Genomic DNA, 17,759 nt, shown 5'->3' with positions numbered 1-17,759 from the left:
ATGGTGCCAAAGTCAAGTTCACTGAATTAAAATGCTTTTGAACTTAAGCATAGACACATTCTTTACCCAGAATTCCAGCAATGAATAACAGGAGATAATACCAAAAATATCAGAATACTGGGGTGTTCATAAAGAATAAAAGCAATAACTTTACAGTACCTTCTCTTGCTTGGTTTCTATTTGCTCATTGACCTTCTGTTTGTTCTGGAGTTGCTTCCTTCTTTCTTGTCTCATTGCTCGCTTCTGAGTTTCCTCATTGTGATCCATCAGATGGTTTGTGAGGTCAGTAAGGGCCAAGAACTTGAGCTCACAGTGGGCACACTGATAGAATTCGGAGTTCCCATGCTCAGGGTTTGCAACTGTGATGAAATCACGCCTGAGGTCCCTGCTGTGGTAGTCATTGTAGTGCATGCAAAGCAGATCGGCTGAGCTGAAGCATATCTTGTGGCATTTTAAACATTTGAAAGGCAACCACTCAAGGTCCCTTTCCTGCTCTGCTTCTGGTTTGACCTCAACAGACTCATTCTCCTCCACAGCAGAGGATTTGTCCATTTCTTTAGGGTAGATAATGGTGAAATATCGTCCCAGTTTGCTTGAGTGTTGTCTCTTGGGGAAGACACCTGGGTGGCGCTTGATGTAGTGTGAGACAATACTTTTCCTACTGAATGCCTGAAATGAACAAAGGGAACACTTTCTTCGCTCCACAGCAAGTTTCAGTTCTTCACTCATTCCGGCCCCATCAGCTTCAGAAGTCAAGGGTACCATCACCTTATTGGGCTTCTCAGTCAAGGCCTTGGAGGCTGCCAGACAGTGTGTGTAATATGCATCGATATCATGACGTTTCTGATAATGGGCTGCTAAACCTTTGCGGATGGGATTGGTGTATGAGCAGAGGGCACACTTGAAAACATTGTTCTTTCCTTCAGGCTGGGCCCTGACATTGTTGTGCTTTATACGGTAGTGACGAGCTATCCCCTTTCTAGTAGAGCAGAAGTATTTACAAAGCTGACACCTGAAAACAGCATGCTTCTCTCCCTTTTCAAATTGAGAGAGGCTCAGATCAAAGTCACATACATCTTGGGCATCTGTGACATTTGTAGCACTGCATTCTGCTACTTGTTCTTCTCTGTTGGTAGAAAACTGAGTCACAGCAGGGTTGAACATGTCTGAGGCCGGTTGGTTGTGATACTTTTCATAGTGTATTTTCAGTTTCTCTAGCGTGCCATGGGTATAAGGACACATTTTGCACCTGTAGGCACCATAACCTTGCCTCTGCGTTTTGCACTTTTCATCACCTTCGATTCCCAAATCCTTTACTTGCTCTATGTCATCAGCAAAATCTTCTGCAGTGACCTTAACCAGAGGATGTCTCTTTTGGTAATGGGTGAGAACACCATGGATTCGAGAGTTTACATACGGACAGTGTCTGCACTTATACACTGAGCTGGGATTGATGTCAGATTCATGAGCAAAGTCAGCAGCTTTCACTTTCATACCTGGGTGTTTCTTGCCATAGTGTGTCAAAAGTCCATGAAGACTGTTGTATTCAGACAGACATACAGTGCATTGATACGGGTTGTTTGAAATGGATGTAGTTGTGAAAGACAGGTGGGACTGTCTCTCTTGAGATGGTCTGGACACATCCATTGTGCCTTCTTCATGATCTGCTTGGTAACAATCAAATGGATTTGACATGCCAGGATTGTGTCCTTTTGACTGAGTTGAGTGCATCTTTTCTTGTGTTCGATTACCTTTGATTATGTCCAGCAGCACAGACTCATCTACTTTGATTGCCCAGGGATGCACAGTTTGGTAATGGTTGGTTATGTCCCAGATAGAACTTGCCTCATAGGCACAATCCCTGCACTGATAGTGCTTTGTGTCTGAGTTTCCCCCTTGTTGGGAGGCACAAGCATCAGGACCAGCCCAAAGTTTGCTAGCCATATAGGTATAGTCCACATTATGCTCAGGGTGTCGTCTTTGGTAATGCATAAGCAGCCCACTTGGTTCAACATGGGAATAGATGCACCATTCACAGTGATATCCAGCCTCAAGGACACCATCCTGATAACCCCAATTGAGGATGGTAATGGCTGTTGCTTTGACAGTAGGATGATCTTTTTTTAAATGTTTCCGTAGAGCATACACATATGGAGATGTATAAGAACAATGCCTACACTTCAATGATCTCAACTTTTGTGATGTGTCCTTGTCAGATGTAGAGACTGTGGTAGCTCCTGCTGGAGCAGCAGTTTGGTTCAGCTGGGCGCGCTCCCTCTGGCTGCGTACCACAGCTGTGTGCCTGCGCACCAAGTCTGCATTAGCTTTCACATCTTTGTGCTTCTTTTGGTAGTGAATAAGCACCCCTTTGACTGTACGATTCCCATAGTCGCAGTGTTGGCAAAAAAACAACATCTCTGCTTCGCCTTTTTCATTGCTTCCTTTGGTTGATGAAGCATCTGTCCCATTGTTGCTAGATGGTTTGAAGAACTGCTTTGGGGGAGCAATCTGTAACTCATCCATGAGCTTCATGAGACCAGGAGTTGGAGGTGCATGTTTAATGTATTTTGCTGTTACTTTTATTTCTGGATGCCTCTTCTGATAATGGACAAGTACACCAACCACAGAACGGTTGCTATATACACAGTGTTTGCAATAATAAACTTCATCATCTAAGCCTAATGGCATCATGTTTGCTGATTTTGGAGTGTTGGGAAGGTTGTAAGTAGGTGCCTGATTTCTATCAACTGAGATCACCCTCATGGTTTTCTGAATACGGAAATAGGAGGCCTTTTGTTCTGGATGCTTCTTCTGGTAGTGCACCAGGACTGAGTGCATGTTGGGACTGGCAAAGGAACACATATCACAATCATAGACAACAACATTTCCTCCTATGGTCTCTTTGAGGGTCTCAGTATCTGATGTAGACTCTGATACTTTAGAGATGGTTTTGAGGGAAGGGCTCGATGAGGACCGTGACACTGGTGTTGAGGATGTGAAGCTCTTGGGTCCTGAATTTAAGATCTCCCTTAGTGTTTGAGACTCAGCACTTTTCTGAGGCTGATCAACCATGTAACTGGAGAAAATCATGGCATTGTTAATTTTCACCGTGGGATGCATTCTTTGGTAGTGGGGCATTAAGCTACGCACATTAGGACTGGTGTAAGAACAAAAGCGACACATATAGATGAGATTGGGTTGGTTTAAGTTCAGAACATTACTGGCCCCTGGATGATGTTCCATATAGTGCTGGTTCAGATCATTAAAGTTGGTGTATTCAATGTAACACTCCAGGCAACGGAAGACAGCACTCTGATCCTCTGGGTCAAGGATGTACCTAAAACTAAATTTAATGTAGGGATGCATTCTCTGGTAGTGTGTACTGACACTACGCGCAGACTTGTTTTGGTAATCACAGTGTTTACAATAGAAAAGGTTCCCAGGTTCTTCTGTGTACTCAACAGTCTCTTGGAAAGTATTTTGACCATCTTGAGTGTTTTGAATTTGAAGATTTTTGTCAACAGAGGCACTGAAATTATTTTCATTGTCCTCATCTTCAGACACAGTTACTCGAACAGGAATGTTTCTCACAGAACCTTTTGCCTGAAGGTTTCGTTTTCTTTTCCCTGACCTGCGCTCTTCTTTCACCTCTCCTGAGTCTCTCCCTGATCTGCACTCTTCTTTCACCTCTTTTGATTCAATCTGATACAAATTGTTTGTATTATACAAGTAGCTGTGATTATGAACATCTTTCTCCTTATCCATGTGAAAATCACTTTGTTTCTCCTCATCTTCATCATCACCAAGTTCCTCTAAATTGATAACCATATCCTCCTGCTGTTGGGTCTGACTAATCTTGCTTTGGAGATTGTTGGCAATTTCATCAATTCTTGTACGTTTCTTAACAGGGGACAGGTCCAAAGGTTGGTCATTAATAGACTTCCTTGCAGTTTTGCCAACAAGGTGTTTTTTTGAGGCGTTTCCCCAGATTGATGTTTGAGTTTTTTGTACAAAATTTGCTGAGCTATTTGTTTCGGAGTCTGTGTCTTGCTGCTCATTCATTGAACCCTCGGTGCTATCTGCTATATTGTCACAGTAAGAATGCTTATGTTGCTGATGCACTCTCAGCCCTTTCAGTGTCATGGTAGAGAAGTTGCAGAGAGTACAGTGATGAAGATTTTGCTCATTTACCTCATTTCCAGGACTTGATTTCTTGCCATTGATCTTTGAGCCTGCACTTTCCCCATTCAAGGGATCTATTGACTCATTTTCATCGTCTGGGCTTTCACATGTTAAGTCCATAGTGTCCCAGTCTGAAGATGAACCAATATGATTTTGCTTGTGACTTTCCAACTTGAGTGGACTGGTGCATATGAACGCACAGTCATCACATTTGTACACTGTTGCTTTGCCAGACAAGTGTATGTTCTCTATATGACGAGAAATACTCCGTCGATGCATTGTGAGAAAGGAACAGAAAGGACACTGAAACCTGTTCAAGTGCCGTCTGAATGGGATCCCTTTTGTTTCAAGCATTTTATTATCCTCCTCTGACAGAAGCAGCTTAGTGGAATCCTCAGCTGACAAGGGGTCTCTGTAATTGGGATCATCCATGTCACCGAGTTCATCTTCTGAGCTGCTTCTGGAATCGTTGAGCAGACTGGTATCTAAGTCTATGGCAGAATTTGACATATCAGACATGACGAAGGTTGACCTTTCTGATAAAATGGAAGAGCCTGTACTGTTGGGAACTTTTGCTGAAATCTGTGAATACTGAAAAGGTGATATCCCTGGTGGGGCTTTCACAACTGCATTTCCAGAAGCTTTCTTTAATGCTGAATCTTTATTGCCATTTAAATTATTTGCCATCAGCTTAGATGTTGGAGTATGTCTTGGGGATGAAGATCCTGATTTGGAAGATCCACTATCCTCCTGAAGTGATGACATAATCTTTAGCATATTACAATGTTTTTTTGCCATGTGATCATACCACAGTTCTTGCCTATGGGTCTGATAATCACACCACTCACATGTTAAGTTTCCACTGGACTTAGAGATACATTTATACATTAAGTCTAAGATTCTGCGCATTTCATCATCCTGTGGTGCTTCCTCATCAAAGTCCTCAGATTCTGATTCCATTGTAACAGCTTCAGTGTCAGCTTCCTCTTCAGTAGGGGACCCTGGAGAATCCAACAAAACATCTTCATGATACTTCTTTTGATGTTTATTCAGTCTGGCCCTACTAGTAAACTTGAATGTACAATACTGGCAAGAAAAGATTTTCCCAAAGACTTCATGCATGTGTACATTGTAGTTTGTCTGCTTGACTGTCTGTGAGTTTCCTGTGGTCTCTGAGGCCGCTCCAACCGTTCCATGAATTTTTCTGGTGTGTTCAATTAGGAGGGATTCAGATCTGAAGTAGCGGACACAAAACTTGCACTGGAAAAAGGGGCTGGACGATTTACTTGGGGGATTTGCTGGCTGACTGCATAGCTTTGATTTGGAATTGGAACACTGGTCCACGTCTTTGTCCATGGAGTGGAGGCCTTGAACAGAAATCACAAATATTCCTCAATTAAATATTATCTATTACATTTTATTGTTACGGGTTATTTAACAAAGAAACTGTATTTTTGGTTTTACTCTATAACATCTACAGATGTTTACAGATGTCTTTGGTTTTACTCTATAACAACACAGATAAACTGTTAAATGTATGCTCATAACCATTAAATATGTGAACATTTCATCAAACTTTGGGGGATGCAACATATCAGGGGAGGTTTCCAACCTGCATCATCAGTCTCAGTAGAGAAGTCCTCTTCCTCATCCTCTGCATGACTGAGGGAGTTCAGAGATGCAGACCTTGACAGATCCTGTGTACCATCAACAACTTCAGCGGGTTTCAAGAAGGCTGTGTGGACATCCTGGATGTGTGTCTTGAGTTCATCATATGACTCAGCTCGGAAATCACAGCCATCGCACTGTAGCACCTCCATCACTGAGGGCTCCTGGGATGGACTGAACAAGAAAAAAAAAGATATGTTTGCAATGATCATCTCTAGTATATATTCTATATATTATATGTGTAGTTCCAATAATTAACATCTGTCTGTATAACACAACAAAAGTTATGTGTAGCCTATTTCTTCCTCTTCCTGCAACATCTCAGCTTCCACCAGATTTCAGAGAGAGACTTGAGCTAGACATAACTTTTTAGTGTTTTTGATTAAATCCAATATGACGGCCTAGAGACATCCCACAGTATTAGCAGACACCACTAGTACGTTTTAATTTTAAACACATCAACAGCTACAGGCCAAAATGCGGTTTTAGTAATTGCAGCACCCCCTAGGGGTCAAAGGTCACCACATTTTTTTAAGAATCCTCCTGATGGGGTCATGATTCTATGTACTACGTTTGGTTATGATACATGAAAGGGTTGCTGAGATATGAGCTCACTTCCAATTTCGATTGCCTGTCACAGGTGAGCGCTTTTGAAAATGGCTCCAGAAAGTAATGCATATGTAAGGCATGGTCTGCAGATAATGTGTGTCAAGATTTGTGACCTGTGAAAATTTTGTTTCACTTTTGATAAAACTTGTTGAACTCTGCTTGGTCCAAGGATTCCAACGAAACCTCATTTTTCGACAATTGGGATAACGGGTCAGAGGTTAATCAGTGTGCCAAATTTCAGAACTTTTTACCAGATGGCTGCCATACACTCCCATGGCAGAAGAAAGAATAATAAGAATACATAGAAACACAATGTGGCTTGACCCCAAATAACGAAAAGATATAAAGAAAAAAGTATAATGAAGTAAACTTAATTTAGCTAACTTAGTTGTCTTCTATGCGTCCTTACCATCATTAGTTTGATAGACTATGAAATTCTTGTAAAAACTGTCCAGAACCTCAACTCTTCTTGTTCTTCACCTCATAGCAGCAGATGTGCTTCACATTGTAAATGCATCATTACTGTCTGGCACATTTCCTAAGTCCCTGAAAAAAGCTATTGTAAATCCCCTTTTCAAGAAGAATAACTTTAGATGCCACCATGCTAAACAACTACAGGCCCATATCCAATCTACCTTCTATTGGCAAAATTACTGGAAAAAAAAGTCTCTAATCAAGTAACCACCTTCCTAACATGAAATGGGTATTTTGATGACTTTCAGTCAGGCTTTCGGGCAAATCACAGCACTGAAACAGCTGTTATTAAGGTTTTAAATGACATACGCCTCAATACAGATGCAGGCAAAACATCAGTCCTAGTGTTATTGGACCTTAGTGCAACCTTCGACGCTATTGATCACAACATATTACTACACAGATTAGAGCACTGGGTTGGACTTTCCGGTATAGTCATCAACTGGGTCAAATCATACCTACAAGAAAGGAGTTTGTTTGTTGCTATCAGCAACTGTACCTCTACGCCAAGGTCCTTGACCTGTGATGTCCCCCAGGGGTTGATCTTGGGGCCACTATTATTCAACCTCTATATGCTCCCACTTGGACAAACCATCACAAACAATTTGATTTCCTAGCATAGCTATGCCGATGACACCCAACTTTACTTAGCTCTTTCGCCAAATGATTATGGTCCCCTTGAATCTCTTTGTCAGTGTATTGACAAGATTAACAACTGGATGTCTCAAAATTCAGCCACATGAAAGCAATAACTTAATCAGCTTTTTACCACCTCAAAAACATTGCCAAACTTAGAGGGCTAATGTCTAAACATGATCTAGAAAAACTTTTCTAGAAAAAAAATCATGCATTCATCTCCAGGGTTGACTACTGCAATGGGCTTTTCATAGGCCTTCTTAAAAAGACTATCAAACAGCTTCAGATGATACAAAATGCAGTGGCTAGGGTTCTCACAAAAACTAAAAGAATTGACCACATTACTCCATTACTTAAGTCCCTGCATTGGCTTCCAGTAAGTCACAGAATTGACTTTAAAGCGCTTCTGCTTGTTTATAAATCACTAAATGGAATGGGACCAAATTATCAGACATCCTTCAGCAGTACACACCTTCTCCTCACAGGTCTCAGGAGAAATACTTGTTAATAAAACCTACTGTTAGAACTAAATATGGTGAAGCAGCGTTTAGTTGCTATGCAGTTCAGCTCAGGAACCAACTTTCAGATGAGATCAAAGTTGCCCCAACTGTAGCCAGTTGACTTGACTTGACTTGACTTTTGTGAATGTTTTATTTGGATTAAATGTGCATGCTGAGGGGTGTGTCCATTGAACAAGAAAGACAGCGAGAGACAGCGAGAGAGAGAGAGAGAGAGCAGGCAAGGTGCAGGTTTAGGGAAGGCCACTTCTATAGGCTACTGTTTGGTAAAGTTGCACACAACTCTACAATGAAGTCTATGAGAGCTATAAAATTATGATTTATTTATTTATTTATTTATTTTTGGACAACGTAGCAAAGTGCTACGGGAAAAACTGGAAGGAATGTGTCGCGATTCTGCCTTCACACACCGCGGCACAGGTTTGTGAATATGAGTGTCGCGATTTTGGTTTTGATACGCATATCGTTACAGCCCTAGTCAATACTCCACCATTGTTATTATTTGTCCCTAATGAAAAAACCTAGACATCTAAGTGGAATTCTCTTTTCATTTATATGATTTACAAGCTCCATAGTTATTTCATCATGATTGAGATCTTTGAAGTGATTCTGCATGTTCCAAAACATGATGAGGAACGATAAAACTTGCTGTTTTTGATAATTTATGAATTGGTTTTAGTAGTCGAGAGGACTCCTAACTCACTAAAACTGTCTGGACACTGTTTTTGACTCACTTATTATTTCTAGGAGATACTTTTAGCCTTCAAAAATATATGAATATATAAGTAGAATAGTATATCTTAGAAAATATATCTGCCACAAGTAATAATATAATAATAATATATTATATATAATATATAAAAATAATTTCACACATTGGAAAATATTATTGCTGTATCAAACTCTGAATAAAATATAAAACCACATCAGATTTTATGTGGTCCCACAGACCCCAATGTAAATGTTAATTATTTAGAGAAAGAGAAGAGAGAGAAAGAGAAAGAGAAAGAGAAAGAGAAAGAGAAAGAGAAAGAGAAAGAGAAAGAAAGAAAGATAGAGAGAGTTTATAGCTCGCAATCTCAAGGAAAATAACACATTCTAAGACCTAACAGTGACAGATGCACAAAAGGATCTTTTTTTACTGAATGGTAGGTTCAAGAAACAATAGTTGAGGGGGATTATGTGGGTGATTTGTTCTATTTTTTATTACCTCAGGATAAGCCGCTGATGAAGAGCACCAGCGGGCTGCTGTATTTACATCAGACAATTCCGTCAGATTGCATCAAACCCTGGATGTGTAATACTCTGTACACTGAGGTTGCCATGCAAATGCAGGGGATTATGGGAACCTTGACTTTAGGATGGGGACACCATTATACCATGCCATGTGCCATCATTATGGTGACATTAAATCACATAGCCAATTTCACATGTATCAATCCCAATAAACTTCCCAGTCTCCAATAAAAATCAATTTCTTCATAATATAGACAAAAATATAATATATAAAACATCTCACATCAACATTTAATTTGCTAAAGATGTAAATTATTGTGTAATGATGGCAGAGGACAGCATTGAAAATTCCATTCATTCAAAACTCCATTAATTTTCCCATAGATTTTTTCTTACGAACCAGGAAGCGTTAAAATGCTACCGCTGAAAACTACAAGCTTCAGGGTGGCTACCACACTCTATGGCCATTGACTTCAATCGGAACATGACAACGTAAACAAGCAAGATTGGTAACTATATTGTGATCAATTTTGAACCTATAGTCACATTTAAACACTATAGGTCATATGTAAAAATATATATACATTTGATTTGAAAATGACACCTTATCTTTACAGCTCAAATGAAATGACAATAGCCTCATATTACGTAGGGCTACATACATGGGCTACAGATCATGTCCATTCACTGGGCAGATCTACAACAAGCTTGACAGAAAGACTTTACAATGGACTTTTAATCTACAACATAACAGAAAGTTTACTTTTTCTATTCCGTTTTCAATGGCAAACTCAAAACAGTGCCAAACCTACCACCAGTGGACAGAAAAAATATTACATGTGTACTGTTAAGACTCACCATAGAGAATGAATGGGGGAAATTAAGGAGGTTATAGTTTGACAGCTACTCTAACTTTTGTATCGAGTTGTGGTAGCGCAGTAATATAGAACGAAATGCAGTATTTTTGTGCTGGATTTTACAACGGCATCCAACGCGATTCAGCCAATCATAATCCAGGACCGGAACTATCCATTTTAGAAGCTGTTATCTAATATTGGACTTGCACTGGCATAAGCGTCACCACTGTTCCTTTCAGACATCCTCGCCTCTTCTCAGTTTCAGTTATAAGGCCCATAAGGCATGATCTTTTGGCAGCTCAGATGAGCACAGAACAACCCATGAAATACCAACTTCCACACTGACAAAAATAAGATCCACAAAAGAGAAAAAACAAGGGTAATAAAACCAAAAAATTTACACTGCAAATATTTTGCTTCTTTGTCATGGCAGACTAACAAGGTGAAATGTGTGAATCTGTAAGCAATATAGATCCTGACCATCAAGCAGAAACATTTTAGGTGTAAGCCATGTGTGCTTAGGTGTTCATATTATGAGTCCTCAGATCCACTTCACTGACTGTCCAGTCACTGGAGAACTGCTGACAGAAATCTATCCACCAGATGTACTGTGCCCAAGTCCTCTGCCTGCGTAGCTCAGCGAAATGGAGGACAGAGAAGAAAAAAAAAACGTTCACACTTGCCAGCCTGACTTAGCCCTTTCATATCTTGGAACAATATCTCTTGCATCTTGGGATTAAAAAATTATTGAGGTCTCTGGAAAGGGTCACGGTGACACTCTCCTTAAGACCAACTCGGAAAAAAGAGAACTGCCAACTAAGCTCCGCAAGGAGATATAAAAATGCAAGGCATGTCTGCATTTCGTTTTTTCAGAGCTCAGAAAACATCTGCAGCCTTAGGCTGAGGAGCAAGTGAGTGGGAAAGAAGGGAGAAATGTAGGGGGCGGGGGGTATACAGCCAGTTTGACCCAACCACCTGGGAGACCTTCCTCCATGTACAGAGGACAAAGCCATCTGACTCTGCACCCCAGATTCCAAAGTCTACTGACATTTGTTAATCACCAACCGGTCTCTCTGCATCAGCAAGCTCTACCAGCAGTCACACCCTCTACTCAAACTGCCCGACAGCAGCTGCTCCTCTGAAAGAGGGCCTTTGAATAAGCCAACATTAAGCTGATTAGATGCACAGAGGTTTTGTCCTTATCCGTTGGACTACCATCTCTGGCCACAGGGAAATGTAGAGAAGGGAAATAGTGGGGGGTTGTGCACATATTACATTGTATATGTGGATTTACATTCATACATGTTCAAGAAGACAAACAATCAACCTCTGCAGATCTCTGCCCAAACAATAAAGACCATTTTCTTTGACTTTCAAAGTCAAAACATAAAACATTAGGATCATGCCTTTTAATAGAACCATAATATAATGTGATTTGTTTTTATGCATTTACAAGCTTTTACAAATCTTGGACACCACCCATAAAGACCTTTAATGCAACCATCTGTGGATACATTTTCAGTAATACATTTCTTATTCATTTCTGATTCTATTCTTCATTTGAATTCAGCACAGACTCCTTCTCAAACCACGCCTCAATATTGACATTTACATCACACCATAACACCACACCACATTATAGGCATTATTACTGTATATGGGTCATTCTGCATCAAATAAGACAGAATCCAGGAAAATGGTTGCTGCAGCATCTCAGATTACGGACCATTAAAAGTTTTTACTGCATTCCCATTGATTTAACATAAGGCGCTAGTGTTTTCTCTAAAAATGTTTTTTTAATAATGGAGAAATGAATTAAACTACATGTGGTTGCATTTGGTCATTTTTGGAAATCTGCATAGGACAGGAACCTGAAAATCTATATGGGAATAGTTCAATATTTAATAATTTTGTGTATGAGTCTCAATGTTGTACCATATGTCCTTAGATAAATACACTTGGTTATTTGCATGGTACCTCTGTTACGCTCTCTGCTCAAGCTCCCAGCCGAACATACTAACAGCTAGTTCATTTAAACTAGCTGTAGCAGTGTTACCACTGCATGGTATTTCTGAATTAATACTGACAACTACTCAAAATATCTTAATTTTATCCAACCCTCTTGCCCATTATAGACCTGCTTGGCAATGGCTGTACTCGTTCATACCTAAAAAGCACATAGTCAAGCACATGCTCAAGAGAGTTAGGGCAAATTTTGCTTTAGAGCAAGGATATACAAGCTGCAAAGACTTCTATTCAGTTAACCAAACCACGTGGCTCAGCTCTGCACCCTCCCGGACTCGAACCTGCAAACAGATCAGGAGTCATGCGTGCTAGCAATCAAGCTAAAAGCCCAAGCTACTAGCTCTCTCACTATCGCAACTCTTAAGGCGTTGGAAGGGAAGTTTTACCACCGAACTTACTGCACAGCTACGGACCAGTTGGCTACAGTTACATCTGCATTTTGCTGCCTGCTCGCCCATCCCCAGGTTCAATCCCACAAACTTGGAGCAGGCGTGCTAACAGGGAGGCTAAAACCCATGGGTACTATGTTGCGGGCTGTAACAGCCAGGTAAGTACTAATTGTATTGTTGTATTTTGCATGTTTTTTTAAGTTGTAGGTTTTGAAACAAAAATCCTTGCTTTAGCCTCATCCACATTATTTTGTTTTTGTTTGCAAACAGTTAAAAAATAAAATGATCCGTCATTCATTTTAGCGTATTTAGCATTGTATGTGTCATGCGTTTGTGTTTTGCATCCACACTGCATTGTTTTCAAATATATCTTTGTCTAGAAAGAAACACAAACAAGTGAAAATGCTGTAGTACATAAGTCCGACCAGTAGATGGCAGTGTAGAGGTTTCACACAAATGCATGAAGAGCCTACAACATCCGCCGGCGCACTCGTGTCAGGCTATCATTGAAAGTACACTATGCACGATTTTCACCTTAATATAACCTTTATCACGAGAATCGTGAATTATTACTTTGTCAGTAGATAGCTCTTTGGAGATAGTTTTTGCCTGTTAATCCTTCTCCTTCACAACAAAAGCTTTTTCATTGTGTACAAGGGGAACAAACCAAGAGAAATAGGCAATATACAACGACAGAGTAAAATATAAATATATCGCGACTCTAGAGGGAGCTCTAAAATACCTGAACCTGCATATTATACCTTTAATGAAATTGAACTGTAAAATGAATAAAGTTAATTTTCAAGATCAAGGTTTGTGACTGTTATAAATGTGGAAATTATTTTATGTTTGGCATTATGTCTGGTATAGAGCAAGTTACCCTGAGGAATTACCATTAGCTTGTCATGCTAGAAGTTGGCAACCCTGGCCTTGCAGTAATGTTAACGTAACCGGTGTGCTTTTAGTTAGCTACAAAAGGCTGATGCTGCTTGCTTTTAATGTGACAAACTGACTGACAGACACTGGCTGTTTGGGATGTCCTGCCATGTAGGTAAAATGTAGGGGATCTGCTTCATCAGGACTGTGACCTCAGTGGTTTCAAAAGGTTGCCTGTCCACATGGCAATGCCAGGGCGGCATTTAAAAACATTCCCATTCTGGAACCTTTTTGTACCGTTTTCATAATTTCCGTGTGGACGGGGCCTGAAACAGGGCAGGTATTGTTTGCAAACCACTCCATCTCAGGGGCTTGAAAACTCTGCCATAGTATGGACGACGACGTATGGAGAGGTGTAGGCTTACATGTAACATATAAAGCAAAACATACATATATCTAACAGATAACGCGAAAACGGAATAATGTAGACACCCTGTGGTTTTACTACTTTGATTGTAGGAACGGTGCACTGGATGTCAACTTAAACCCTCCCCTGCCCTACCCCCCTGCAACTTAGTGTTTGCCCCTCTTGGACCACCTCTGGCAAAACCTCAACACCCCACACTGCCATTTCTATTGATTTATTTAGTTGACAATTTTTTCCAAAGCAATTTGTTTAACATGAAGATTAGCAAACGGTCAGGTCAATAGTACAATGCTGTTATGCCAGTTGAACCAGATAAACAAATATTCCAGCACATCAGGCCATCTTACTAATAAAAATGTCTATACATTTCTTACATTAGGCCTAGATTTCTTTTTCTCTCTATTAATGTAATAGATTTCAAAACAAGCAGTCAAAAGTCTTAATTGAACTGAATCATGAATTGAAACATTTAAAATCAAGCACAAACAACATTGCTTAAAATGCAAAGCTCACAGAGGTTTGGTCTTTCAACTTTCCTTTGACAACTGTAATCTTTTCTGGTCCACAAGCAAGGAGAAACTCATTGGCTTTTATCTCACAGCAAATCCATTTCCAGGAAACATATGGCAGCAGAACTAGGTCAACCATTTACCAACTAGCATGAAGCATCTCCGAGAATACCAACAGAAGCCTTTTCAAATGAACAGATTGTTTAGCCTCATAGCCATTACAAGATAGGAGGAAATGTCAATGAAACAGTGTGGTCAAGTCAAATATGTCAAATTACCCTACAAAAGGCAACAGCAAAGCAAAGATTACTGGTGGGCATTTATGTCCCATTGTGTTCCCAGTTCAGGAATAATTGTCTATTCAATTTAATCTGTTTCAAAAACACCTGTATTTGTTTGTCACAATATTCATATTTGGTAAGTAAATAACAAACCCTGCTAGAAAAGATGGAGACACACAGAACATTCAGTTTTCAGGGATCCAGTAATCAGTAACTGGGTGATGCAATTTCCAGAAAACCTGATTTGTCTCTAAGTCTAAAAAAATCACATGAAATACATTTTGACAGACTGGACCTTCATAAAAATATAGCCAAGGAAATGTGTTTACATAAATAAAGAAAAAATAGTCAATTTCAAAATAATCTAAGGTCTGGTTCTGATATTCTTCCCTGCCAAGCAAGAATCTCCTTTAAAATACTATTGCAATAGCGGGGACATTGTTAATCCTTCAGTGAAATGATAATTTGCTGTTTGATGTCTGGAATTTCTTATACTGCAAGGTCAGAACATGCTCTTAGCAGATGGCAACCTGAAATCACCCAGAGAGCCTACTTAACACTGTCCCATGGCTTTCTTCATAGTCCTCCTTACCACTTGGATTCCTGCTCAGAATACTACATGAATTTTAGGGACACTATGGATTTACTTCGGATTTTCTTTTGTCTCCATGTTAAGGTCCTAAACAACTGACCTACAGACCTCATCAAATATGGTGTAAACATGAAAAAAGATGAGAAGAGACAACAATTCTTCCATCCACAAAATAAAAAAATGATATCCATTACCAGCCACATCTTTTTAAAATACTACCTCTACTACATCTAGAGACACTGAAATTCACTCCAGAAAGACGGTGGAGAAACTTTCAACATTACATGTAGAAGGCCAGATTGCTCAAACTGTTTCAGTGGAGTCCCCTCACTTGGCTGCTCCCTCTGGTCTGACAGAATTATCTTCTGCGTCGCCACAGCAGAGGCTGTGCAGAGGCTGTAGCTACACAGAGGACTCCATTTTACTCACAGCCACACTGCAGCGTCAGTCAGAGCAGGCAGTCATTGGTAATCCACCATTTTGTGCTCCTCAAGGCCAAGGCAATGAAGTATTTTTTCACCCTCCACCCATTTTCACCCCATGTTATCTCATTACACAGACAGGAATCTAGTTCAGAGCAATGACCTATGCAAGTTCCCTTACTTGTTCTCTGCTTCCCATCTTTTTTATGGTTGCTACTACCAAAAGAACAGTCCCAGTTGAGGGCCACAATCCAGCCATGACCTTAGAAAATGTCCACAAGCTGCCTGAGAAGATCTTGAAAATCTGCTTTACAGGCTACTGGAGAGACCAATTTGAACCTTCTTTTGAAGTTTAAACCATAGATAGCTATACCAAGGCAAACAGGCATACATTCTGTTATCCAATAAGTAAGTAGAGCAATCACCTAAATGCTCATCAAAACGTATTTAGCTCTTAGGCCTCTGAGAATGATCACTTTTATTTTTGAGAGAGAGAAGGTTGGCATTCCTATGAGTTCTAAAAGTAGGCTACATTCCTTTGGGTGTGGTGAAAACATTCTTTTTCATCATCTAGCTCGATCAGAACATGACACTATTCATGCTACAAAAGCAAACAAAACATCACAAAAGAATAACAAATGTGAGTTAAGCATAGCCAAATGGATGCACTCAAGAAAATGTACAATTGCAACTATAACGTCAGTTATGAAAGGGATTAACTCTGGTAGCCCTGGTTCAAAAGGCCATTTTTCAAAGACGATTGAGAGGCAATTGAGATCTACAATCTTATTTTTTCACATTAGAATTAACGTTATCGTTTAAACATCCGTTCTATGATCCGGATATCGGAGCCGGATCTTGAATTTCCCCTTGGGGATCAATAAAGTATCTATCTATCTGTCTATCTATCATAAATTTAAATGTGAAAGTTCTCCAAATTGCTTGTTTTGTGTGTGTGATTAGTTGTAAGGCCACAGATATGGAAAGAGACCGTAATATTAAAATTTAACTTGATTTATTGGTATTGAAGCCAACAACTTTGGCTGTAGGCAGATGGCTCCCTACACTAAGGTCTGTGATCAGGTAAAGTAAGCTAAGTACAACTGAAATCCCCCAAAAAACAGTTAGGTTACTGTTACTGAGGTCAGCAATGGCCTATATTCTGACATAAGATGATACAAGATGATAAGCAAAATAGACATCAGCAGTGCCACCATGGTTATCCAGGTTAAAGAAATTTGAATGAATTCATTTAGATCTATTTTAGATTGTATTATAGCCAGCCAAATAAATATAGCCTCAGCTGATAACTGGCTTTGACCTATTGAGTGGACTTCATCAGGCAAACACACAAAGATGAAAGTTGAATGTTTCAAGAGCAACATAATATTAAAGGAACAAATTAGGTTATATGCTTTTGGCAGTCAGTATAAACGTATGTTCAAACCTACAAACATTGGCAACGAACTTGAGGTTGATATGAACAAGACACCAACACATTCAAACCGTGGCCTATTCCATAAGATATATTCACATTGACCAATTCATGTCACATCACTGTTAAAAGCTTTAATTGGTCATGATATTCAATGTAAATCCAGATGTAAATGTCATTACATTAATATGGTTCCATTTTTTTCTGACGAGTGTTAACATGAGTTTCTACTAATACATACAAGTTAGTGTGTTACTCTAGAAAATGTCATTATTTGCCCATTCTCTGCCATGTGACCAGGGGCAGCAACAGGTTCCACAAAATTCAAATTGTTGATTCAATCTAGCAATGAAACAATATTGACAATTTGTAGAAAAACGGGGAGGATGTCTAGCACTGTTGACTGTGGAATTTAGTTTTGCCCATACTTCCTTGTGGCTATAATATAGCAGATATACTACAGCAAAGGAATATGACTAGTGATATGCTGATCTGAGGGACTTGGTAAAAGAGTGCCTGAGGATAACACAGGTCTGTGCCTTCTTAATTTCCAGTCTGTGCAGTGTGTAGTGTGTAGCAGTAATGTCACAAAACTTTCCTAAAAACTATATTTAAAAATGAAA

General features: G+C 39.7%; 1 protein-coding gene across 3 annotated transcripts in view; it reads right to left on the bottom strand.

The window, feature by feature from the left end:
* znf462 (zinc finger protein 462) overlaps nucleotides 1-17,759 on the bottom strand; it is a 40,719-nt gene that overhangs the window by 16,431 nt on the left and 6,529 nt on the right. For all 3 annotated transcript variants that reach the window (XM_042060563.1, XM_042060562.1, XM_042060561.1), the window contains exons 2-3: nucleotides 5,795-6,024; nucleotides 160-5,549 (exon numbers count right to left, since the gene is read on the bottom strand). In XM_042060563.1, the coding sequence (XP_041916497.1) occupies nucleotides 160-5,549; nucleotides 5,795-6,002 (5,598 nt within the window). In that variant the 5' untranslated portion in view covers nucleotides 6,003-6,024. The remainder of the gene's footprint in view (nucleotides 1-159; nucleotides 5,550-5,794; nucleotides 6,025-17,759) is intronic.

This window comes from Alosa sapidissima, chromosome 13 (genome assembly GCF_018492685.1).
Source record: "Alosa sapidissima isolate fAloSap1 chromosome 13, fAloSap1.pri, whole genome shotgun sequence".
In the NCBI taxonomy this organism is placed as follows: Eukaryota; Metazoa; Chordata; class Actinopteri; order Clupeiformes; family Clupeidae; genus Alosa; species Alosa sapidissima.
The sequence above is the reverse complement of the archived record's forward strand: the minus strand, read 5'-3'. Positions and strand labels throughout refer to the sequence as shown.